This window comes from Suillus subalutaceus, assembly GCF_016647625.1.
Source record: "Suillus subalutaceus strain FC151 chromosome Unknown DFJ58scaffold_250, whole genome shotgun sequence".
Lineage (NCBI taxonomy): Eukaryota > Fungi > Basidiomycota > Agaricomycetes > Boletales > Suillaceae > Suillus > Suillus subalutaceus.
In genome coordinates, this window is record NW_024540499.1 from 33,751 (window position 1) to 57,452 (window position 23,702).

A 23,702-nucleotide genomic window follows, 5' to 3' on the forward strand; every position below is an offset into this window, starting at 1 on the left:
CGATATCTCATCAATGACGCTTTCTTACTCATTAAGGAGAAATTTCAATTTCTACAACATATATATAAGCACGAATAAGAAGCAAGGTTGGAAGGCCTCTAACCACCGCATCTCTTCCGCATGTCTCCTCAACAGAAAGCTCTTTTTCTTACGCAAAAGCAGGGCAAATTTGAGCTTGGCTCCCGCAGCATCCCCAGCCCCGGGGCTGGGCAGCTTCTGGTCAAGATTCAATCTGCTGCTCTAAACCCGGTTGACCACAAGATCCAGGACACGTCGATGTACGTGACCAATTACCCTGCCATCCTTGGCACAGATATTGCTGGCATTGTCGAGGAACTAGGAGAAGGTGTCGAGAATTTCCGCAAAGGCGATAGAGTGTCAGACAATTCGTTTTTTTGCCCCTGTCTATATAGGCTCAACCTTGGTTTACAGGTTGGCGCACGGCGGATTCACTAATGACCTTGGTGGATTTCAGCAGTATGCCTTGACCGTTGCGAGCTATACAGCAAAGGTGAGTTATGAGAAGGTTCATTGACTGCATCGTCAGATACATCCCATTCCAGATTCCTTCAAGCCAATCTTTCGATAGCGCGGCTACTGTTCCTGTGGGGTTTGATACTGCACTGGTGGGCTTGTATGGAAATGAATTTGGAGCTGGAGTGGGCCCTCCCTGGACGAAAAGCGCCGGCTGACCACGAATCAAAGAAACCCATTGTCATCTTTGGCGGTTCTTCTTCTGTAGGTTCATACGGTAAGCGTAGTGGGACTGGTCTATTCGACCGCATACTGACAGTATTGCAGTCATCCAATTGGCTCGTCTGTCAGGATTTTATCCTATTATCGCTACAGCCTCTCCGAGCAACGAGGATCTTGTCAAGGACTATGGCGCAACGCATTTCTTTGATCGCAACCTTTCCGGCAAACAACTGATGGCGGCCATCAGCAAAATTACTGACCGCCCTATCGAAGTTGTTTATGACGCTATCTCGGCGCCAGAAACACAGGTTGTTGCATGGGAGTTGCTTGCAAACAATGGCACCCTCATAGTGACCGTTCCTGCATCAGTCAAGGAAGACGAAGGCAAGGGGCGCAAGGCCATCCATACCTTCGGGTACCCACACGTCCCCCAGAATCAAGAGCTGTGGTGCAGCTCCTGGGCTATGCTCGAGAAGTGGCTCTCAGAGGGTACTATTCAGGTTTGTTCTGTAATCATTCATTTGGGTTCTGTGTCTCACAGTTATGTAGCCGAACAAGTATGAAGTCCTCCCGAATGGGCTTGAAGGTATTGTTGGAGGACTGGAAAGGTTGAAATTGGGACAGGTGTCTGGAAGGAAGTTGGTTGCTCACCCTCAGGAAACACAGTAAATGCGTAGGTCGCGGAAGCTTCAAGTTGTTTGCATCAGGCGGGATAGGATCAAATTGTACATAATTAGGCGTCGCAGTTACAAGGTTATCATGTGTACAAAATGACAATATAGGAAATTGGATGCAGTCAACAACTTGAAGTAGGTTGGAAGTAGGAGATCTATTATTGGCCTGTGACAGTGTGACTCGTGATCCATGAGCTATATTTGTACTAGTAGTGTCCCAGATTGCGCCTTCAGACATGCCACCCATTCCAACAACGCTAGATGCTGAAACACACTCTCTAATTGATTCCATCGAACGACACCATAATGACCTTTCAACTTTTCAGATTCCTCGTCTGAGAGCTTGCACCGGTCCTTTGACCACGCAACAAGCATGGGCTGCGGAGGTGAGGGAGGACATTGAAGGTCTGGCAAGGCAGATCGAGGTTTGTCAGTTCGCGCATTGATATTCAACCCATATTCACAAATTGTAGGAGCTGGATGTCCTTGTTGATGACCACAGGACTGAAGAGACGAGAAGAGAGTTGAGGAGAAGAGCTGAAGTCTTTCGTGATTCATTAGTCAAGTATGTAGCCGTTTGACCGTCCAGTATTGTCTCCGGCCTCTGACAGGTCTTTCTCTCTTGATGTCAGTCTACGCAAAGACTCTCGAGCAGCATTGTTAGCGTCGAAACATGCAATTGACTCCCAAAATCGGTCGCAGCGAGAGGAGTTGTTGAGGTCTCCTGCCATTCGAGAGAAAAGTACAAGTTCCTCGGGCGAGAAAGTCACGTTCGTGCGCGGCATGCATTCGTACCCCCCGATACGGCTGACCCATGAACTACAGCGAAGACGCACTCGTGAAAGCCAATCATAATGTCACAGAAGCACTGCAACGAACAACTGGACTTCTGCAGAAAGAACTCGAGCGCAGTGTCTCGTTAAGCCAAGTCCTAGGCAAGTTCTTCACGGTACCATTTTTCTTTAATACCTACCGTCTGTTTCATACAGAATCATCTACTGCAACTGTCCAATCCGCGTCCACGACGCACGACACGTTCAATCTCGTCCTCGGCACCTCCAAACAACTTATTACCGCACTCGAAAAGACAGACTGGCTCGACCGCGTCCTTATTATTTCTGGCCTCGTGTTTTTCGGCCTCGTGGTCCTTTTCATCCTGACGCAGCGCATCATCGGCCGCGGGCTACGCATCGCCTTTTTCTGGACGAGGTTATTGCCAAGCTCTGGCTCGAGTACACGCGCGGTGGTGCAAAAGGCTGGGGAGGTTGTAACGACTGCGTCGGCTGTGCTGGCGTCGTCGATAGGTGGTCAGGATGGCGGAGTCGGTCAGTTGATAGAATCCAGCATGGATGTGTTTAATTCCCCTAGTTTCACAATATCGGCTACGGAGCCATGGACTACTGAACAGCATGGCGGCTCAGGACACGCACATGTTGAATTATGATAATTTTGATAATTCCGTCGATAGACTCACAGGACATGCACGGACTTAAGTATAGAATGCAGAATGAATATTATAAGTTATTAGTAACAGTAGTTGCAAAAGTTCTGGGTGGTTTCCCGTGTAATGAGAGACACGGTGAAATGTAAGCCATACGCACGAGATGTGTATCGAGCATTGGCGACTCGGAGATGAAGAGCGCATCCGAGGAGGAGTTGGCTGGGAAATGTACTGGTATGATATGGGGCGCAATTTAGCATATAATATATTGGCCAGGCAGTAAAAACGAGTCAAAATTGTGAACGATGGAATGCGGCTCATGATCATAAATGAGGCTTGGGCGCTTCCATTGCACAGCACATGCTGTAAGCTGTGAAGTGAATACAAGGATAATGCATGGAAAACGTACCGACTCAGACTTTCAGTGCACTCTTGACTTATTATGTCTTGTGCCAACGCGTCAAGACGTGCTAAGAAACATATTGTCGTAAGTAATGATTTGGACTTTGTTGGATGAAAGCCGAGATAGACTCGAGCTGCGCCCAATAGTTGATTATGTCTTCACTCGTCGTTAGAAAACAGGAGGCATTAACGATAAATCCCAGCGGGAAATTTAAAGGATACACCGATTCGGTCGAGGGCGCCATATATCTGACAGGCAGATAGCGGATGATGACGTGTTCAAGGGAGGGCTAGATGCCGGCGGGGTATAGAACTTGAAGAGTGGGAAACAGATAGGAGAGGACTGTCAAGACGGGGATAGCGAAGTGCGGACGATAACGTTGTCTCCGGGCGGGAAAACAGTCGTTAGCGGAAGTAAGGTTGGGGGGTGAGTATCGACATAGGCAAAGTTATCGCGAAATGAGCGGGACACACAAAAATAGTGTCGTCTGTGTGCTTGAGTCGAGATGGCCAGCGAGTGGTGAGCGGATCCTACGATGGGACTGCAGGTGAGTGGGAGGACGTAGAGAACGGAGAGACAATCCTCGGTCCAATCGAGACTGGGCACAAAAAGGTGTTCGCAGTCGTCTACTCGCCAGACACTGCAACTGGTGGACACGATGAGACCTGGTATACCGAGAGCTCAAAGACGCCTGCGCTGCTTGTTCGCATGGACTGAATAACAATACGATAAGGCTATAGAAGAAGGGATAGACTGAGCAGTAAGGAAGCACGCTCTGTATGTTGGGTGTATGCTTGTTGGGTCTGTCATTACCATGCATGCGGAGGACTGGTTTGACATTTTACGCGGGAAGGATATACAGTAAAAACATTCCTATAATCCGCAGGCTTCACGTTGTCCTGTAACGAAGGCAATGAACTATGAAGCTGAAGTTAGACATGTCAATGTTACTGCAAAGTGCAAGAATCGTAATTACACAATACAAGCGAATAGCAGTCTGCGAGTATCTGCTTCCCCGACTCCCACGTTACTATCAGAGCATATATCATTCAGCTTTGCTAGCTGTTCTCGGCACCAAATACCATAAGACCGTCATGAACGCCATCATCGAAACGAGACTTTTGTGCCACCAATGATCAGTTAATCAAACACAGACAGAACTATAAGGAGCACCCACAATGGCTGTAAACTCTTGATTCCCGTCTTCGATGAAATGACACCGGTTAAGAATGGCAAGAGCGCAGAACCTGCCTGCCCGAACCCTGCTATCCAGCCAATCGACCCTACATTCAGCTTTCAGTTGACCATACTCGCGCTACTAAACACAAAATTACCTGTAACGAGCCACTCAGGGAGGATTCGTACTGTGTGATTCATAGCGATGGGGTACATCGGCCCCAAAAATATACCAATTATCGAGACCGCAACGGCTCCACCAATGAGCGAAGGTACCAGCCATACTACTAATTCCAGCCCGATTGCGAGGATGGAGTAAATGAACAAAACACGACGTTCCCCAACCTGTGATCTTTGGGATCTATGTTGCATGCTACGAACAGGGTAGAAACTTACCTTTTTGTTCACCCACAAAAGACCGACACGGCCAATCATGATGCCTATTTACAAATAAACAGTCGAACGCCTAGCATACCCCGAAAAGCTTACCTCCAAAAAAGCCTGATGATATGTATCCCGAACTTGGACCTCCTCCGCGCACGTCGATTACGTACGTCACCATCCAGCCTGGAGTAATATTTGGATAAACATCTTCTCCACTTAAGTTGTATGCTTACCACCCATAGTGACTTCCGCTCCTACATATATCAAAATGAAGAAGGCGAGGAGGTGCACTTCTCTGAGTCGCAATATCTGGTTGAACTGGCTCTTTTCACTTGTTCCCTTTTCGCCTGGCGGCTGTCCGATCTGAGCAAGGCAGTCTGTGAGAAGCTCAGCCGTCTTCTCAATAATATAAGCGCTTGTCATACCATCCTGTGTTTTCAACCCAAAGATTACAATCGATAGTACAGTGTTTATGAACGCAATACAAAGGCTGCACAGGTAGTGAAATGACCAATGGGGAAGCTGAGCAAATTGGGTTGCTACCAGAGGGGACGACAAAGCGCCAGCACCTAAAAATAAAGATAGGAACATCCGTCGCATTGGACCGCCATGGAAGAGGTATAACGTACCGTATACCTTTGAATAGTTAGATAGATGGAGAGTTCAGGGACAGGGCAACACTTACCGCATGGAGGATTCCCATTTTCACCTCAGGGTTATCCTTGAGACTGGCCACATAACCATTCGATTGTGCGTGCTAATTTCAAGGTCCATCCGGGCCGCAGAATGCGTTGTACTTGAATAACTTACCTGTAGAGCCATTCCAAAGCCATTGATGGCGTAACCTAGCACGAATGCAGGAAACGGTAAGGCACTCGCTTCTATGGCATATGCTATCACTTGACACACCAACCCTGAACAATGATAAGGCGACTATGACCTCTGGTTGCAATGACCCGCGCTCACCTAACACAATGACCTAGATCACGGAGCGTGCCTCAGAGACCGTAAGAAATCATCGAAGATGAACTTACCTTCCCGAAACCAAACCTGCCGTTCAGATATAGATTTGCGAATGCTCCGGATAGGAAGCCCTATCGAGTAACTCAGACTCATCGGTGAATCTTACACACTAATACATGCAGTAAAATCTTACAACACATGCGAACACGAATATCAGAGATACGACAGTGAAATTCAACTGTCAAGACGACAGGACGGTCAACTTCAAAGAGAACTACAGGTGTTTTGAACCACCTACGCCATACACTTTCTGTATCCGGGGGAGCAACGGACCAGTCGACCCATCATTCCATCCATCTAGGTACATCGACCCGCAAACTGTCGCAAATTGCACCCGTGCGCGCAGCCGCTGACGTTTCGTTTGGGCTTTCAGGTCGGAGATAGATGCTGCTCCTGAATCACCTGTAGACGACCCCGCTCGTATTTCGATTCGTTCATCGTGCTTGCCACTCTCTTCAAGTTTAAGATTGTTATGGGGGCCAACTGTCGGATGGTGCGAAACCGCATGGACTTCGCTGATTATTGTCGTCTGCATAATGAGTTCTGAACTTGTATGCGTGAATCACAGCCTAGGGATGTTCTTGTTACTAAGGTTACTATGACTCGGAAACAAAACTAGAAGGTTGAATGGGTTCGAGTAAGCGACAGAGGAGGTACTGATAAAGGACATTTCAATGTTCCTCAAAAGGACATTACATTACCTGAGAAGAGCTGCGAGTAAAAGGATCCAAGCCGCGGGGTCCGCATGAATGATGAAGGCTTCAAGTTGATCATGCGGGTGAACGCCACGTCACCGCTGATTCAGTTAATTACCATTCTATAAGCCAGCACATGAAAAGACTTACTACTAATATCATTATCAGTGCAATGCCAGAAGAACGACGACGCTAAGCTCAGGCTCCTTCCCACCGCTGCTTCGAGTGTAGAGGTAGTATAGCAATCGCGTGTGAGCGTAGATCTTGATCCAGCACGTGTACAGCATAATCTTATCAGTATGCTGACGCAGCAAGTCTCCGACTCACCAACAAGTCATTGTTGAAGCTTCAGATCCCGAATTGTGAACACCAGGACCGTTAGGGGTAGATTCTGGCGTTGAACGGGTGGAATCTAGATTAGGCAAAGGAATTCGGAACAGTTGCTGAAGGAGGCGGTGCAGTAGCTTGGTCAGCGACTCAGTGTCCTTTGGGTAGCGTACTAATGGTCTCCACCGGTTCTCGCCTGGCTGGACCACTCGCCGCTCGCGACACGCAGTGCCGCACACAGTTGCGGATACACCGCTCCAGTACCACTACGTGGTGCGTCCGAGTCCGACTTATGATTAGGTGCGGCACAATGTATCCCTATACCTCGCATCAGTCATAGTTGACTAGCGTACAGTTGACAATCCAAAGATATTTCTGATGCTTATAATGGTCGTTCTGTGCCCAAAGCAATTACATTGGTCTTGAAGGATATACCCATCGTTTGAGAAAGAGTATCGCTCCGACTCGTCTAGGAAAGCCGGTATATTTACTCGAGCTTTCAAAGCATCGTGGCCCAGACGAAGCATCCTCCGGACAAGACAGTCTCTTCACGTACGATTTTTGACCGGTGCGATGACGAAGGTCGTATGTTATCGTCCCGACGCCCAAATATGCAGATATCCTGAAGCAAGTGCGACTTCAAGCGCGTTTCGTGAGGGATCGGTTCGATGACGACTAGTAGCTCTGCTTGCCACTACTTGGTGCGTACCATCCAATATATCTTGATGTCGCAGAGCCGACTACAGCTAAACGATTCAGGATCAGCGAGGAAACCCCTGATCACAATACGTTCGGAATTCCACCTCACACATGAACCACAATTACGTCTTCCAATGCACTGTTGTATCAGAGCCTCCTCCATCCCTGATCTCCTCACCGGCCAGTCGACCTGGTACACGCTTGCAGCGAAAGGCCGCGATGTGAAGAAGATACTTTAACATGCTCTCACCGACACAGCGTTAATCAAGGCACTAGTTAAATGAAGGCTAGTTGCTAACTGATTACATCCACCCCTTTACTTACAGATTCATGTATCAATCCAGATCAATCGGTTTCATGTAGACGAGAACGGGTTAGCTTCTTCCAGTCTGTTTTACATGTATCATTACTCAAAGTTATCTCAAATTAGAAGAAGCGTGTGCCTGAAACGACCAAGGCTGACCTACTACAGAGGTTAAGCCTTCCTTTAAGTTGTAGGAAAGTAGGACCCTCCGAGGTGGCTGCGTGTTTTAAGGATTGATGATGTTTCAACCATCAAGCAGATCCAGGATCAGTATCATTAACATTGAGCGCATGTGAGTTTCCGGATGATCAAATTAAATCTAATTATGTGTATTATCGGGTACGTGTTACATCCAAATAGAGGTCTTACTAATATGTCGTCAATGAAAATACAGAACATTTCTGGCACCAACTGTAACTTTTACTAAGTTGCGCCCAGCCTGGTACCCACGTCAACTGTAAACCAGCTAATGAAACAATCCATTACGATATCCTCAGCGGCATAGCGTCCCCAGTATCCGGTCTTGACGGGTTCCCAGCTCATTTAAGGAGGTGAATGGATGTGTACGCGAAACCCATTTGTTTCCTCTGGAACGAATCCAGATGGAATATTCGGCGGACGATCTCGCAGCGGCCAGAAACCTGCAGATCTTTGTGGTGCGTTGCTTTCTTGACACGACAGCGAGATGACGGATATATCACTTGCGGCAACTAGTACTTATACAGTGCGTGTTGTCTGAACTGCATCTTCCTCGTTCTGACTAGACAGCTCAGCGTCGATGGCGACATTCTGGGTATGTTTATCCCGATCTGTTTCCGTCCGCCGTTAAATTTGGTTATTCAGACCTATGACTATATTTGTTCACTTCACGAAGAGGTAAGTTTCGCGGTACGCCTCGGCTCTGATATTAATAATATGCTGTTGAAGTGGACATTCCTTCTTCGGTCGCGCTGGACCAAAGTAAAAGCCCTTTATATCACTGCACGATATGTCCCCTTTTTAATCGCCACCGTGAACCTATATCGTGCGTTCATCCCAGTATATATTCCCCCAACTTAATGAATTGGCATACTGTGCTTCAGTGGCCATGGACCCGAACGACAATGCCAACGTATGTGAACATGGACATCTATCCACCGATGAATGACGCTAACTGTATGACTTTGGCAGAAATGCCAGATATTGATGAATATCATCACATGTACGTGCCCGGTATCTATTGCATGCACGTTCTTATCGAGCGCTGCCATTTCGTCTTACAGCCTTGAGTCTGATTTCACTCACTTGCTCTGAATGTATATCTCCTTCCTTCGAGACATACACGTGTCTCTGATCTGATTCTTCCAGGCTTTTTTGTCCTCAGAACGTATGCGCTCTGGAACAAAAATAGAATCATACTCGTAGTCATGCTGTCCACCCTTTTCGTAAGCCCCACGCCCTCACCACACCCAAGTTCAATGTTGATACATCAGTCAGGCTGTCATCGCATCATCCTTCATCATTGGTTTTACTGCTACTGTGACCTCTCATTGTTTGTGCTCTCACCTTCACTCACTGCTATTTGCACATATTCACTCCGCTTTCACAGCTACGGATAACACGATCCCAGGCTGTCGCCGAAACTCGGGCAGTTTCTCATTCTTCGTACCGTTTATTCTCTTGTTTGTGTTCCAACTGGGTAGGTAGCCGGAAACTGGGAGTGTACATTGCAGACACGCGCTGACTGACGCTATCCCCAGTACTGGTGTCCCTCACACTCGTGTGTGTCATACAGAGTTGGCGGTCTGCCAAGGGCCCTCTCTATGCCATCCTAGTGAAGCATAACATATTCTACTATACATGCGGCCTACGTGAGTCAGAACTTACATATGTTTCCATGCTCATCGGTGATGATTAACTTTTCGAAAGTTCTCTCGACCGTGAACGTCCTTGCGCCAGTACTAGTGCTGCCGCTTTCTGAAGTGCGTAAACAATACGAGTCTTCGACATGATTGAACCATTGATGATGTTGCGCACACCCAGTTCCTATCCTACTTCCTCCCCGAAGCGTATGCACCTCCAACTTCTTTTGCGAATTCCTACTGACAACACCCCCAAACACACATACGGTTTTGAGGTCTTTATCCTTGCGATCCTCGCTACGCGCATGCACCTCCATCTCTGGCATATGGATCAGCACGTGAACGACTCTGACAACGTCGTGTGGATATCTATGTCGGACATGTCACCTGCAGATCGTTCGGTGTAACGTGTTATCGTGTGGCTTATTCGGCGTCGTTTGTGAAGTGGGACTTGGACTACCAACTTGCTCTTCGTTGGTGCAACACATGTAATCTTACGTGAGCTACCTTTTCTCTCTGTCCGATTATGAATTCTTGTGTTCCCTGCTGTCGGTTTTGCCCTTCATGCCTGTTGATCATCGACCCTCTTTAGTCTTAAGCATCCTGTGCCATGAGTATTCTCACACCATCGTCGATACCCTCTGTGAACCACTTCAAACCCAGTCTGAAAAACTCAGAGAGGGCCCAAAACTTGCGAAAGAGCGAGCAGCTTCACAAGAACGTCAGATTCGATCAGATGTTGAGCAGGCTTGGCCAACGGTTGTGCCATCCACTGTCGTACTCGAGTGCTCACGTACAGCGTGTTCGCAACATGTTGAGACCGTCAATGAAGTTGTGATCCAGAATGGGAACCACGATGACAATCTGCCTCTCGATTTCGACGTCCTTGGTGTGACAAACCGCTTCATTATCCAAAAGTGCGTTGCGCAGACGTTGTCCTCCGAGTTTACGAACTATGACTGTCCCGTGTTAGGTGGTGTCATGCTTGACAAGAAGAAGGTGTTGGGATAAATCGGATTCGGGAGTCGGGGACTGGTGCGCAAGCACCGCTACGATAGTAATATTGCAGGAGACAAATGTAAGCACGCTTAAGTCGTTGTCCATTGCATGTCGTCTCAGACTCGACAACCCCCGCAGTAACTGTAGCTGTTTTGCATGCCTCTATCTCCTGAACCTGCACCCCTCTCGTGTTCCGCCATGGTCGTCAGTTATTGAATCGACTTATGGTCCTACACAGTTGAAGCTTGTTATGTCGTTTGTACCAATCAACCTGATCTTTCTCCAGCGCAACTCGAACGGGAGACTGCCCATGTTTGCAGTCAATGCTTGTGGACATCGTGATCCACCTGCTACTGTGGGTTCAGCGCACAATCAGCTGCCGCGCAAGGACGAACACAATCAACTCGCTGGTCGCCTGCACTCAGTTCTGGTTGTGTGCATTCGTTTCCGCAGCTTGTCTCAACTCATTTTTGGTTTGCTTGCACTCATTTCAACTTGCCTCCACTCATTTTTGGTCGCCTGCACTCATTTCAAGCGAGGTGAGTACTTTTTTGTATTGTTGCTAGCCCGTCAGCAATCGCCAGACTACCGTTAGTACTCCAAATCTAGACGAACGAAGCGAGGAACTCCTCGGACATACCGTAACTTGCATGAACAGCGACGTGTTTTACAAGTGAGTTTTTCTGCACCATTGTCTCATCTGGTTAATGATTTTGTACTTGACCGTCTGGCGAGTCCGCTGGAGCAGGGCCAGCGGCCTAAGCCCAGAGCAAGGCAGACAAGGATGGATGCTAGCGTCTACGTGCTGACTAAGTTATGGAAAGGGCCGATCCCTTGCCGGTTGGTCATATATTTCTCTTCCAATCGTGTTTCTGACATATGAAATTTGAATACCATCCAAACTGGAATCTCGCTTGCGCAGGCTTCGATGCACCCTACCAGAACATTCGAGTGAAACAGGTGAATGGGCAGTTTGCCACCGACAAGCAATATACTCAATAAGCGGTTCTCAGATACAACGGTATTATGGTATCTGCCATCCTTCACCGTCCTAGCGCTTCTATAACCTTAGGCTAGAATGATTTTAGAGAGAGTCGAAACTCAATAATGTACTTAAAACATACCTTCGGAGTTTTCGAGATCTGCGTGTATAAGAACGTGAGTAAGCAAAACACTCAAAAACAAGGCTAACACTAGATAATTACCATCGTTCTGGTCGTAAGAGAAACGGTCTATGCGACATCTCTCGTCAGACAAAACACAAGAATACAGAGGAATCGAAACGTACAGAAACCAATGATAAAGTTGCGCTTCTCGACATCTGTGTCATCAACAGATTACTAGTATAACTCTTGAAAAGAGGGTCGGTACGAGGCAAGTACCTTTAGTCTCGATCTCAGGGGAGTCTGTAATGACTATGCCGCGACGCGTTTCCATGTCGTCAACATTCTTGTGAGACGGGTGCAGATACTAGTAGAGACATACTCTGCTCGCCCTCACTCTTTTTGACGGCTACAATGATGTGAGTAAAACATGCGAAAACAATGTCGGTGCTACAAGAGAAATACCTTGGGAGCGCTCTGACACAGCGGGTGCTGCTGCTGCCGTCTGCAGGAGAGCGATGGAGACGAGAACAAGTGACAAAAATCCTTTCATGATTGCTAGATGTCGCAGTGAAGTGATTGTTGGAGTTTCACTGGGGTGCTGAATGTACTTCGATTCAAGGAATGCTGCTTTTATATTGTTGCAAGCTCGATTATCAGACTCACTGACTCGGGCCTTTCCGTTTCGTGCGTTATTTCGATTTGCATAGGCAATGCATTTTTATCCAGTTACTTATCCGGGTGTCGGACGAACTAGGGTGGTACTGTGGGTACGGTGTATCCAGATGACGGTCCGGCTCCGATCTGGGCAAGCGCCCCTGACACATCTCTCCCTTGATCTGATCGATATATGGTCAAATTTCAAAACGCACACAACAAAGCAAAGCAAGGTGCCACGTAGTTTGATGCACTCGTCAGCTGTATCTCCCTCAAGATTATTCGTTCTTGTCAGTAAACAAGTGACCAAAACTTCTTCTCAGGTCGCAAGTCGCATCCAGCAATGCTTAACAGCTTCACACGTCAATCCTCAGAAATTCTGCGGATATTTTGGCCTAGTGCTTTGATCATCAGCATGTTATTGAACATTCTTACTATGTTGCGCTTGCAACCTACGTCGGTTGATGATAGGCAGTACAGTATGTCGCTGTCATTTCACTGGCACTGGCGGCCATAGTAGTTCAATTTCACCCATATTCAACGCAGCTTATATTGGCGAGGATCATCCAACAGAATTACCCCTCCGCCTGGACACTGTCGCATTGACATTCAACAGTTCGGAACATTATGGTATATCAGACGACATGGCCTGGTCGGACTGGAAATCGCTCGATCATTTTCCACATGGTCACGGATTTGTACGGTTGGGACCAAATGGTATTATAATTATCACTACATCGTGTATCAGACATTCATCATTCGCAAATTGTGCCAGGACGGTTATTTGGGATATCCATGTTTCACCAAATTCACTGCCTGCAAATAATCCGGCTAGCCCTCATCAATGGGCCCAACGGGCACAGTGGTCGTTGCATTAATATATTGCGGCAAGCCATTCTTTGCAAATCTGATATTACTCTCGATCGACTTATCACCCGCCCTGATGGATCGATGACAAGCACAGATGGTTTGAATGTGACACATGTTTGTCGGGATTGGTCGCAGGTTTATGCATATATCATAGAAAATCAGAAAGGTCCCATGTGGGAAGGGTAAAAGATGACATTGCAGTAGGGGACCCCAGGTGTAGGAGTTGTGTGAACGATTAAATAGGTTAGTGGCGGGATCACATGCGGTGGACCAGGGGTCCCAAGGGCAGGAGCTACGCACCAAGTCTGAAACACGAGACAAGCAAAGAGTACTACACACATGAAATCGAATTACAAATCCGGCCGGAGGATAAGCGTACGAAGACAGGGAATTACTCCAGCGAGTCACATAATAACTGTGAGGGACATTGCTACAAACTGACGATAAGCTATTAGCAACAATACTTGAAAAAATACTCACCTCAGGCTGGATGTAGTCTGGTGATTGCTGACAATAAAATCATATTCCCTGTGCGAGCGATTCAAGATGTTAGTGACGAAATCATGTACAGACTCACCAGATAGTCAACTACAAAATCATTAACCAGATAAGACAATGGGGCAGAAAAACTCACATGTAAAACAGGAATTGACGCAGATACGTCGCCGTTCAGGATGGGATACATGCAACTTACTACGGTATGTCGGAGTTCCTCGCTTCCGAGTCGCTCACCTGGATTTGGAGTACTAACGGTAGTCTGACGATTGCTGACGAGCTATTAGCAACAATGAAAAGAAGTATGGTTTCAAACCGGAAAAAACGACGGTCGAGTCACGCGTGACCAATCGTTACTGGTCGTGACCCGCCCATCTCCTCCTGGGCCCATGCCATACGGGCCGTCAGCTCAAGGCACCTCCGATCTGGATCCACCGTTGCTTGCTCGCTCAGCCCTCTCTAGCCAACCCCTGGCAACCCCAACCGGTTCTATTGGGGGACCCAAGAGAAAACAAGAGCGCTAGGCCTAGCGCGGAACACTGACACGCCACGCATCACGGAACGGCAAGGGGCGGAAATCGAGAATCGTAGGTGGTTTGCGTTACTCACCGAAGGCATCGTGTTTTGCTGACGGACGGATGTAGTAAAGGAGTGTGCTGTGTGGTTGCAGAATCGATACCACTGGCAGGATTTCGAGGATGGAGTGGTGGGGGAAAAGAGAGCAATGCTCGGAGGGTGAGTCCCATGTTATATGGTGCATGAGTGTGCTGTCAACCTTCCTTTTCTTCTGCTCCCCCGAAGTTTGGGCCCTTCCTGCAGATCTCTAAGTGACATCTCTGTTCGGATCCGCTGTGGGAGCGTTGGACCGGTGGGATCGGGGCGATTTGGCGACCAATTGCAACGGTAAGTAACACGACTTCGATCTTGCTTGCCACGCACCTAACTTGAAATAAATCTTGCTAAGGGCCGACGACTTGCAGAGGTGCCGCCGATTTTGATATGACGATCGAGTGCCGTTGGGCTGTTGGTGAGTCACTGTTCTCGGAAGAATGTGGGCTCACGATGTCACGCAGGTGAGACCGTCTTTTTCTGCCAAAGAAACCTCTGGTGGACGGTCAGAACTGCCTGCAAAGCCCAGGGGGGATGAGGGAAAGCAGAGCCTGCCAGACACGAAAAAGACGGTCCTCATGGGCGCTAAGACGGTCGCATGTGAGTCATAGGACGGTCCAGCTCTCTTATCAAGTTTCGCTCTGTTATGTCAACCATGAGGCATCCTTCTACTGTCCCGCATGCTGATTGTTTGCATTTGCATATCAGAGACCCGCCAAATTGCAAATTGGCCTGGCAACAAAGGGGTCTCAGCCCTCTTCAACTCAGACGTTGACCACTGACAATGGCAACTATCATCGACGCTGTCCAGAGCTTTCCAGGTCTGCATGGCCTGCTCATGCCTGCTACTGTCAGCAGTCCTGAAATGGACGACATCACCGAGGACTTCACTGCGGAACAAGAGACTATGCTCGCTGAACCATGCAAGAGCAACACGAACATCACGTCCACTACTTCAGAGTCGCGTCACGCAGTTGGCACCAGCTCGATCGATACGACATTGCAGTCCACGCTGATGGAGGCCTCAAAGGGTGTCACAGAGGGCACCAATGCCGAATATAAGAGGTGCGGGAGGTTCTTTCTTGTTAACGGCCAAAGTGGCACTCATCCTTGACAGGCTGATGAACTCGTGTGTGTCCTTTCTCAGAGGCCTCCATCTCTTGGGGCCGAGCGAAGATTTTTTCAGCAAAAAGCCACGGTCTGATACACCGTGGTTGATCGTGGCCTGGATCATGAGTGCGTGAGTGGTATGGTTCCATCCAGTATGACCAATTGCTGATGGTCAACGTGTTTCTGTGGCAGGTGTGACTCAATCAACCTCGATGGCACACCCAAGCCATCTCATGTCGAGCGGGGCACCTATGGGCATGCACAGAAGATGCGGGCGTCCATGACATACGCATTTGGGAGGCTTAGTGGTCTAGGCAATCTGACATGGCACGAGTCGGATATTGGAGGTGGGCTGATGGTTGGAAACCCTTCCATTTCCATCAAGGTATCATCCTACATGTGCTCGCTCCGCAGGCGCAAGGTAGTATTATTCTTCTCCCTTTGCCCGCATGATTCACCTTCTCTTCTTCATAGGTGCAAGCGGGCGAGGTTGCAAACAGTGCCCGGGCTATTACCTCGGTGAGTTTTTGGGTGCCCCCAGCTCTGAAATTGACTGATTAGCGAAGTTGACAGGAAATATTGCTAAAACTGTATCATTACAACCACCTCCCTGAAAATTGGACCATTCGTGCCTACCAGCCTGGCGAGCGCGTGCGTGGTGGCTCTGGTAATGACCTGAGTCGATGGGGTGGTGGGCGTGTACGGCGGCTTCTGTCAGCTGCCTATACTGTGGCATTCATATGCATGCTTCGTTTTGACGAGGTTCTGAAGATACAGGTACACGATCTTCGCGTGCACGATACCCAGATAGTGCTACACCTTCCCTTCCGCAAAACTCATCAAAATGGCGGTATGTGACTCCACTCTTGACCGTGAACTATTGACTCATGGATGTGCCCACTTACCTAGACATCAAAACCGTTTCACCTCTGGCCCTTTTCATCGTCCGAGGCACACCTCTGCCCAGTGAGAGCACTTGCTGCCTGGCTGAAGGAGTCGAAAGTCACGTCGGGCTACCTCTTTCGAAAGATTGCTTCAGGTGACCGAATCTCAGAGGCCAATAGTCCCATGGTATGTCAATTGTCTGACAGCTTACTATGATTCACGCTCAACTCGTCAGTCCTCTGAGCAGTTCCTGGAGCTTTTTCGGAACAACCTCCTCGATGTTGACATCGACCCTACTCCATATGGCACACATTCGTTCCGGAGGGGGGGGGTGCCAGTTCCTGCATGTCGAGAAGCGTTGGTCACTGCGGAGAATCTGCGAGTGGGGAGGGTGGAGTGTGGAATTTACGAACATGACAATCGTGAAGTATCTCATTTCTTCGAATGATGATCCCACTGAGCCAAGGGAGCAATTCCTGAACCCTAACAGACGGCCGATGGTGAAGTGCTCTCAGTGCGGGAGATGCTGTTCCTGTGGCTAAACTCTGCTCGCCGTCCGTACTACATTACATTATTTTCCCTTTCTTTGCCTTGCATTTTACCAGTCACTGTTTGTATAGCGCATTTTCTTAGCAACAAGGACTATTTCGGCCTCAGACGCTGGAGGAACTTCGAAGACCGATTGTCTGTTCACGCAAGGTGTCAACAAGGACTCTCTTGGCCTTGGACGCTGAATCCTGGGCATTCCACGGAGTGAAACATATGCTGAACTGTCGCAAATAGCATGGGTTCCCCATGGACTGGAACCAGGTTCAGAACATCTTGTTGTAGGTCCCTGGCTGAGACGGCAGTATACCAATACCTGTTATCATCGTGCCAAAACCCATGTGGTCCGGGAAGCAGATTCTTAGCATGGTGATCCCCTGTGGTATCAATATTCATAACTCGGGCCCCAGATCCTAAGTCCTTGTCCTCCATCTTTGGTGTTGCTTTCGAGGAAGGAAGACTGTAGGCGCCCTTCTCAGAGTGGTTTGGTGCACATCATCTTCCAGACTGACTGTCTTCTTGTGCAGTTTTGACCTTGGACGCTGGAGGAAGCCCTTCTCAGAGTGGTTTGGTGCACATCATCTTCCAGACTGATTGTCTGCTTGCACAATTTTGACCTTGGACGCCAGAGGAAGAACTTTAAAGACTGATGGACGCCGGAGGAAGAACTTTAAAGACTGGATGGACACTGGAGGAAGAACTTCAAAGACTGATTGTGAAGGTGTCGACAAGGACTCTTTTGAACTCGGACGCTGGAGGAAGAACTTCAAAGGTGTCATATTGTAGCGGGCTGGGACATAGATACTACTTGTATTGATGGCATTGAATGTTTACTCCTCTTCCTCTTCCTTGATGTCCTCCTCCTTTCTTTTCAGTATCGCGGCCACAGCTTTCTCCTCTGCAGCATCCCGCATCTCCTCGATGACTTCCATTGCCTCTGCATAGCCGTTCAGTTGCATGTAAACGTTCCGAATAGCATTTTCATGAAATCCGTGTTGTTTTGCGAGGTCCTTGACTGACAGCGCGAAGCCAAGCTGGGCAAAGTGCCTAACATCACTGTCGTGTATCTCGACATCCATCATAAGTTCGGGCTCTGGACTTGCATCACCGTCGCCCATCACTCTAGTTTTAGTATCGTTGTTTGTGACTGGTGTTGACATGCTTGTGGATGCTATTCTGATCTGTCAGTATCGTGGTACTGTCATCCATGAGGCCTACCTTGCCTGTGTTTGAATGAGTCTGGTGTACGATGTAGTTATGGTTGATATGGGAGATGGTGAGATTGAAGCGAGAGCCCCTTATTTGAAGTATGGCCCCTTTTTTCCTCAATGTGTTCAAACAAACACACACGCACACAAGCTTACTCCGAGCCTCCAAGTCAACAGAACGTGTAGCATTGATCATTATTCACAGAAAGCTATGGTATTACTACTAGTTACTGTCCATCGTCAGTCACGGACCACGAGTCCAGTCGTCAATTCGATGTATTTCTTCGCAATGGCAGATGGCTTCGTCATCACATGCTCCTCTCCTCCTCGCCGGTAAGTGAAAAGGTCGTCGAATTCGGCATGGAATTCTCGGTGAGCACGCTCCACCAGTGCAGCATGTTCTGCCTTGCGCTCATCACGAAGTTTGTGGACAATGGCAGTGAATTTCATCCGCTCACCATTGTCAGCCGTAAAGTCTGCCCAGAATTGATCTGGGGTGCCCCGCCTGTAGCGTTCGATGACATCCTGCACAACCAGAAGGAGGATCAGAAGTAGGAAGGGAAGTTGTGATAGAGGCACTCACCCGCCAGTCGGTCCACTTGCTTTTCGTACCCTTCCATTGCTGATCATGACCGTAGCGGTAGAGCAATGGCCAGTACGTGATAGCGATGGGGTGGCCTTGAATGGTGATGATGGACTCGTTCTTCCAGTGCGTCGTGTGGTCGTCCCACATTGCATTGAGACGTAGTATATCATTGGCGAAGCTGACAGCAGGGGGATCTGGGATGTCGTTATCCGCCAGTTGGAGAGTAGTGCCGTCCCCGAGATTGAGAATGCGCAGCTTGTTCAAGCTGCCTGGTTCCAAAGGAGGTTGTTGGCAGGCAGTTGTAGCTGCGCCACTCGCACCCTGCTCAAACATGCTACCGTCAGTTTGAATGGAGCGATGTGGGGGAAATAGCCACTCACCATGTCCACCGTTTCAGCCACCTGGGGTCGAACAGATGGAGACAAACCAGCAGCGCTTGGCTGGAGGGCACCTTGAACAATTTTGACAAGCCTCGTGCCCACGTTCTGGATGATGGCCTCTTCCAAGAGGCCATCAGCAGGGAAAGATTGCGGCGTGGTGTTGCTGCTAAGAGCAGGCGGGTTTGGGGTGCTTGCTGGCATGGGCATACCGTCCAGTCAGTGCATACGTATACATGCTGGTGATGGTATCAGCCTGCCCGCCAGTGTATTCAGTTCAGTGGGACAAAGCCAGAGTGAGCACGAAAGTACTCACCCAAGGCAGCAGTGCGCTGATTTCTGGTGCCGTCCGTGTGTCCTTGGACCGACTGACGTCAGTGGCTGCAGCATCAGATGCTGTCGTGCCAAGCAGCTGCTCACGGCGCTGCATAGATTGCTTTGGGCGGCTGCCTGCCTTGGGCTTGCTTGTCGAACGCACTCGCGGGCCCTTGTGGGCCTTGTGAGCCCCTGGTTTGAGCCTTGGGAAGGAGATGGATGAGTGAACATTATTTTGAGCAGACTGCTCCAGACGCACCTGTCCCATGCATCGCGGTTACAACTGAATTCCTCCAGTCGTTCGCGAAGGACTGTCTTGTTACCAGAGGTAGGGAGGCCAAGTTGGACACACTTTTGCTTCAGGGTTTTTCCAGCCATACTGTAGCTGCATGATGCAAGGATTCAGCCCACCGAAAAGCAAAGGAAAGGGGAACAACAGCCTCACATTTCAACATGCTCGATTTCTGGCTCTCCATCCGATCGAAAGCGGAGCAGGGAGAGGCAGGGACCCTGATGGCCCATCGACATTTTCGACCGTGCCAGCCACGCTCCAGAAAGACCCATGTTCAGCAGTAGACCCTGCTGTAGCAGTGGTGAGCTGGGTGCGGAGATCAGGAGAGGGCGTCAAAGTAGTAATGGACGTCATTCCGAACGTCACGGTCGCGATGGCGGATGGGAATGAGGCAAGGACAACAGTTGCAGAACGAGTTGACAGGGATCTTTGGCCTCCACCAGTGGTAGGTGACCAGGAGGCCGAGAGAGAGTAACACAGCGACGAGGATGAGCGCTCCGCCCACGTGCAGGCCTCCTGAGGGGCTTGCAGAGTCGTTTGACTCGTTCCTGCGTGCGATCTCGCTGTGGAGGACAGCGAGAGGGATATTGATCTGGGGAAAAGCAGGCGGGTGTCAGCAATCGTCCTAGCCAAAGAACGTACAGCAGAAAACGGCCCAATGGAACGACGACGACGACGACGAACGGGGCTGAGACCGACGTTCGATCTGCGGCTGCGGTTCCGGGGGTCTGCGCCACCGCGATCGAAGCAAGAAAGACGTTCGTCGCTCACGTCATCGGACGAAACGGAGAAACCCGAAGCGTCACGCCCGCAAACGGACCGTGTTGTTTTCGAGAGAAGTTACACCTGCACCTTTTACCGAGCCACGGATCCGGCACGCACTTAAGACTCGCGTGAATTTTTGCGATGATGCATTAGCCACCAATAGGAAGATTCATAGACATCTGCCACATCTTTCAATTTGTAGGTCAGTACATGGTCAACAACGACTACATGGCAACTTTCGGAATCGTTGACTCAACTTGTGACCCAAACTTACAGAAATGTGCCCTAATTTTAATTAGTTCAGAGCGTTCAAGTCCAGCCTCATGTGAGAGGCCTCAGTCGCGTCGTTTAGGTTATCATGGCAGCAGAGGCACCATGCTACACAGTCGTATTTGAAGATACTACAGAGCCCAACCACGCAGGAGCTTAGGGCTTCTCTCGAGAAAGGGACTGACGAAGACAGACTGGATACGTTGCGCAGGACTATTGTGTCGACGATTAATGGGAACCCTCAGGTATGCTCCTTGATCTTTGCTATTGACCGCATGATGCTAATGCAATAATGGTGGCCTAGCCCACACTCTTGATGCCAATCATACAATATATAATGCCCTCCAGAACAAGCAACTCAAAAAGCTGCTTCATTTCTACTGGGAGGTGTGTCCCAAGTATGACGAGAACGGGAAGCTTAAGCAGGAGATGATTCTCGTCGTGTACGTGTATCTATTAATCTTATCGCACATATATACTCACCTAGTCCAGCAATGCCATCCTAACCGACCTGGTAAGACTAATTCCCGCACTCTTGACGTTCTACTCTTCACATTCCTACAGCAACACCCCAACGAATATATCCGTGGCGCTAACCTACGCTTCCTTCAAAAGATATCCAAAGATGCCGAACTCCTTGAACCTCTCATCCCCACCTGCCGCAGCTGTCTCGAGCACCGTCATTCCTACGTCCGCAAGAACGCCGTATTTGCTGTGTACACTATCTACCGCGAATACGAACACCTCATCCCAGATGCTCCCGAGCTCATGCAGACTTTCATTGCCGCAGAGTCTGACGCGACGTGCAACCATAGCGCATTCGTGTTCCTCGCGCATTGCGCGATGCCTAAAGCTGTGGAGTGGTTGAGTAGCGTGTATGATCAGCTGACGAATCTAGATGAGCTCTTGCAAATGAGCATCATAGAAGTCATCAGGTTGGATTGTAAGAACGACACAACGCATCGAGTAAGTCCTCTTCACTCGGGCTATCTTGTCTATCCTCATTTTTGTCCTTGCAGCCGCGATATATCAGGTGCATGTTTGAATTGTTGTTGAATTCATCATCACATGCAGTAAAATATGAAGCTGCTACGACGCTCACCACACTCACGCAGAATTCTGCTGCTGTGAAAGGTATGTTTACGATCAGGTCTTGTGCGCATGTCTGCTTACTTTTATGATTAGCGGCCGCCTCGTGCTTTGTTAATCTGGTCATTAAAGAATCCGACAACAACGTTAAGCTGATCGTCCTGGATCACCTGGATACCCTACGCTCCAAGCATGGTCATATTCTAGATGGACTGACAATGGACATCTTACAGGTCTTGTCGAGGTACGAACAGTGATCGATCAATATCCAAAAATTGTTACTGAATCCTATCGTATCAGCGCCGACATGGAGGTCTGAAGGAAAGCAATGAGCATCGTACTCAGCATGACCTCGAATCGGAACGTCGAGGAAGTTGTTCTCTTCCTCAAGAAGCAGCTACAGCAGACACAGGAACGCGAGTTCGAGAAGGTCAGTCTCGCAGTCCTGCACGATATCGTGGACTAATATTGGGATAGGCCCTGGAGTACAGGCAACTTCTAATCCAATCGATCCACGTGTTAGCAGTCAAGTTTTCTGAGGTGGGCTGCAAGTGTTGTCCATGCACTCATGGAATTCCTTGGGGATTCGAATAACCCTTCTGCGCTAGACGTCGTGGCCTTCGTTCACCCTCCTAACCCCCGCACCTTATTTTATTAACGCACCCACAGCGAAGTAGTGGAGAAGTTCCCGCACCTCCGGCAGGTCTATATGTGAGAAGCTCGCTTAAACTCTGACAGAGATAAAATCCGGTAAAGCCTTCCGCGGCGTCCTCCGGATCCTGGGCGAGTACGTCGAAGGCCTGTCAGACATCCAGGCCACATTCCAGGACATCCGCAAAGTGCTTGGCGAGATCCCTATCCTTGCGAGCGAGCAGCGGTTACTGGACGAGGCTGGCGGAGAGGAGGACAAGAAGGAGGACAAGAAAGTCGAGGGAAGCGGGCGGGCCAAAGGTACTTGCTGACGGACATATGCGACGGAGACGGCGTACACTAATGCCACCTCAACGAGATTAGAGGCTGTCAAGGCTGCGTCCAAGCCGCCATTGAGAGGTGCGTGGCGTGCCTGTTCATTTCGTTCGGGAACTTTCAATGATGTCATGTCAGCCCTCATATTGGGAGGCGACTTTTCACGGGTTCGGTCTCGCCTTGGCGCTGATGAAGCTCGTGTTGCGGTTTGATGACCTTACAAACGACCGGCCAAAGGCCAACGCTCTTCGTGCTGAGGTATGTACTACGGTTAATGTTTTATAGCATTCACCGATGCCCACCCAGTCCATGTTGATCATGACGTCTATTATCCGCGTCGGCCAGTCGAAGTTGTCGCGGGTACCGATCGACGAGGATTCCAACGAGCGTTTTCTTAATTGCATACAAACCCTAAGCGAGCTCCAGGAAAAGTCCATTGTTCACGATATCTTCTTGAAGGACACAAAAACGGCATACTCCAAGATGCTCGTCGCTCAGGAGGTGCGTGCCTAGTCTACTTCAAGCTGTGATGTTGCTGATGATCGGACAAGACAAACGGCACCCAGCGGAGAAGAAGGAGTCGGAAAGCACGCAGGAACATGTCGTGCAAGTCGATGATTTGCTTACTTTCAGGCAGTTCTCGAAAAAAGTCGCATATCCCAGCTCACAGGTATGTCTTGTAGTGCCGCCGTCATCTGTTTCAGTGCTCATCATTCTAGTTTTTCGGATCCTATATATGCGGACGCATATGTCAAGATGCACGGATTCGATATCATGCTTGGTGTGTATAATTCCCTTGATGGGTTATTTCATCGGCGAAACTCATTAACGGTACTCAGATGTGCTTCTGGTCAACCAGCAACGTCTAATACGCTGCAGAATCTTTGTCTTGACTTC

At 49.0% G+C, this 23,702-nt stretch overlaps 8 protein-coding genes across 8 annotated transcripts; 6 read left to right on the plus strand and 2 right to left on the minus strand.

Annotated features, from left to right (window-relative positions):
* Positions 1-120: 120 nt before the first annotated feature.
* On the plus strand, positions 121-1,365 carry DFJ58DRAFT_736116 (chaperonin 10-like protein; the record flags this gene model as incomplete). The annotated part of the gene is made up of 6 exons (XM_041386745.1): positions 121-377; positions 433-511; positions 564-659; positions 706-751; positions 802-1,196; positions 1,246-1,365. The coding sequence occupies 6 exons, from the start codon at positions 121-123 to the stop codon at positions 1,363-1,365; spliced, it is 993 nt and encodes a 330-aa protein (XP_041235998.1).
* Positions 1,366-1,577: 212 nt separating this feature from the next.
* DFJ58DRAFT_822439 (uncharacterized protein) lies at positions 1,578-2,871 on the plus strand. Its single transcript, XM_041392067.1, has 5 exons — positions 1,578-1,795; positions 1,844-1,935; positions 2,003-2,140; positions 2,196-2,305; positions 2,360-2,871. Exons 1-5 carry the CDS (start codon positions 1,607-1,609, stop codon positions 2,812-2,814), a joined length of 984 nt encoding a protein of 327 aa, XP_041235999.1. The 5' UTR covers positions 1,578-1,606; the 3' UTR covers positions 2,815-2,871.
* Positions 2,872-4,117: 1,246 nt separating this feature from the next.
* Positions 4,118-6,655, minus strand: DFJ58DRAFT_228427 (MFS general substrate transporter). The gene is made up of 16 exons (XM_041379352.1): positions 6,643-6,655; positions 6,036-6,593; positions 5,931-5,975; positions 5,809-5,868; positions 5,741-5,753; positions 5,585-5,688; positions 5,460-5,531; positions 5,404-5,410; positions 5,200-5,343; positions 5,008-5,151; positions 4,880-4,957; positions 4,787-4,830; positions 4,549-4,735; positions 4,392-4,497; positions 4,191-4,332; positions 4,118-4,132 (listed from the first exon to the last, which is right to left on the minus strand). Exons 2-15 carry the CDS (start codon positions 6,330-6,332, stop codon positions 4,260-4,262), a joined length of 1,374 nt encoding a protein of 457 aa, XP_041236000.1. The 5' UTR covers positions 6,333-6,593; positions 6,643-6,655; the 3' UTR covers positions 4,118-4,132; positions 4,191-4,259.
* A 1,642-nt stretch (positions 6,656-8,297) lies between these two features.
* On the plus strand, positions 8,298-10,172 carry DFJ58DRAFT_228353 (uncharacterized protein). Its single transcript, XM_041379351.1, has 15 exons — positions 8,298-8,478; positions 8,537-8,546; positions 8,596-8,615; positions 8,666-8,698; positions 8,750-8,846; positions 8,905-8,933; positions 8,993-9,023; positions 9,085-9,117; positions 9,170-9,246; positions 9,299-9,353; positions 9,411-9,500; positions 9,562-9,672; positions 9,731-9,783; positions 9,845-9,870; positions 9,932-10,172. Exons 1-15 carry the CDS (start codon positions 8,425-8,427, stop codon positions 10,068-10,070), a joined length of 858 nt encoding a protein of 285 aa, XP_041236001.1. The 5' UTR covers positions 8,298-8,424; the 3' UTR covers positions 10,071-10,172.
* Positions 10,173-11,709: 1,537 nt separating this feature from the next.
* DFJ58DRAFT_750298 (uncharacterized protein) lies at positions 11,710-12,488 on the minus strand. Its single transcript, XM_041387734.1, has 7 exons — positions 12,231-12,488; positions 12,148-12,174; positions 12,045-12,077; positions 11,951-11,983; positions 11,868-11,894; positions 11,787-11,804; positions 11,710-11,735 (listed from the first exon to the last, which is right to left on the minus strand). Exons 1-7 carry the CDS (start codon positions 12,316-12,318, stop codon positions 11,731-11,733), a joined length of 231 nt encoding a protein of 76 aa, XP_041236002.1. The 5' UTR covers positions 12,319-12,488; the 3' UTR covers positions 11,710-11,730.
* Positions 12,489-12,548: 60 nt separating this feature from the next.
* On the plus strand, positions 12,549-13,867 carry DFJ58DRAFT_822490 (uncharacterized protein; the record flags this gene model as incomplete). The annotated part of the gene is made up of 4 exons (XM_041392068.1): positions 12,549-12,901; positions 12,969-13,139; positions 13,198-13,722; positions 13,773-13,867. Coding segments are annotated over 3 exons (597 nt in total), but the record flags the coding sequence as incomplete, so codon positions are not given.
* Positions 13,868-15,774: 1,907 nt separating this feature from the next.
* On the plus strand, positions 15,775-16,933 carry DFJ58DRAFT_719451 (DNA breaking-rejoining enzyme; the record flags this gene model as incomplete). The annotated part of the gene is made up of 6 exons (XM_041384629.1): positions 15,775-15,927; positions 15,981-16,025; positions 16,080-16,356; positions 16,474-16,577; positions 16,627-16,722; positions 16,748-16,933. 6 exons carry the CDS (start codon positions 15,775-15,777, stop codon positions 16,931-16,933), a joined length of 861 nt encoding a protein of 286 aa, XP_041236004.1.
* Positions 16,934-20,058: 3,125 nt separating this feature from the next.
* On the plus strand, positions 20,059-23,674 carry DFJ58DRAFT_870041 (adaptin N terminal region-domain-containing protein; the record flags this gene model as incomplete). Its single annotated transcript, XM_041394284.1, has 17 exons — positions 20,059-20,160; positions 20,888-20,995; positions 21,099-21,193; positions 21,243-21,264; positions 21,315-21,716; positions 21,770-21,884; positions 21,936-22,083; positions 22,161-22,269; positions 22,317-22,379; positions 22,509-22,542; positions 22,578-22,790; positions 22,854-22,889; positions 22,944-23,011; positions 23,091-23,306; positions 23,357-23,475; positions 23,525-23,588; positions 23,645-23,674. The coding sequence occupies 17 exons, from the start codon at positions 20,059-20,061 to the stop codon at positions 23,672-23,674; spliced, it is 1,944 nt and encodes a 647-aa protein (XP_041236005.1).
* Between the last annotated feature and the right edge of the window lie 28 nt (positions 23,675-23,702).

Coding starts and splice junctions, on each gene's coding strand:
- DFJ58DRAFT_228353 (XM_041379351.1), top strand. CDS start 8,425: ATGGAATATTCGGCGGACGATCTCGCAGCGGCCAGAAACCTGCAGATC. Junction 8,934..8,992: donor ACCCGAACGACAATGCCAAC/GTATGTGAACAT, acceptor TGACTTTGGCAG/AAATGCCAGATATTGATGAA. Junction 9,354..9,410: donor TGCTACTGTGACCTCTCATT/GTTTGTGCTCTC, acceptor CCGCTTTCACAG/CTACGGATAACACGATCCCA.
- DFJ58DRAFT_750298 (XM_041387734.1), bottom strand. CDS start 12,318: ATGAAAGGATTTTTGTCACTTGTTCTCGTCTCCATCGCTCTCCTGCAG. Junction 12,175..12,230: donor TGTGTCAGAGCGCTCCCAAG/GTATTTCTCTTG, acceptor ACATCATTGTAG/CCGTCAAAAAGAGTGAGGGC. Junction 12,078..12,147: donor AAAGAGTGAGGGCGAGCAGA/GTATGTCTCTAC, acceptor GTCGCGGCATAG/TCATTACAGACTCCCCTGAG.
- DFJ58DRAFT_228427 (XM_041379352.1), bottom strand. CDS start 6,332: ATGCAGACGACAATAATCAGCGAAGTCCATGCGGTTTCGCACCATCCG. Junction 5,532..5,584: donor GCTTTGGAATGGCTCTACAG/GTAAGTTATTCA, acceptor CCTTGAAATTAG/CACGCACAATCGAATGGTTA. Junction 4,831..4,879: donor ATCATCAGGCTTTTTTGGAG/GTAAGCTTTTCG, acceptor ATTTGTAAATAG/GCATCATGATTGGCCGTGTC.
- DFJ58DRAFT_822439 (XM_041392067.1), top strand. CDS start 1,607: ATGCCACCCATTCCAACAACGCTAGATGCTGAAACACACTCTCTAATT. Junction 1,936..2,002: donor TTTCGTGATTCATTAGTCAA/GTATGTAGCCGT, acceptor TCTTGATGTCAG/TCTACGCAAAGACTCTCGAG. Junction 2,306..2,359: donor CTCGTTAAGCCAAGTCCTAG/GCAAGTTCTTCA, acceptor TGTTTCATACAG/AATCATCTACTGCAACTGTC.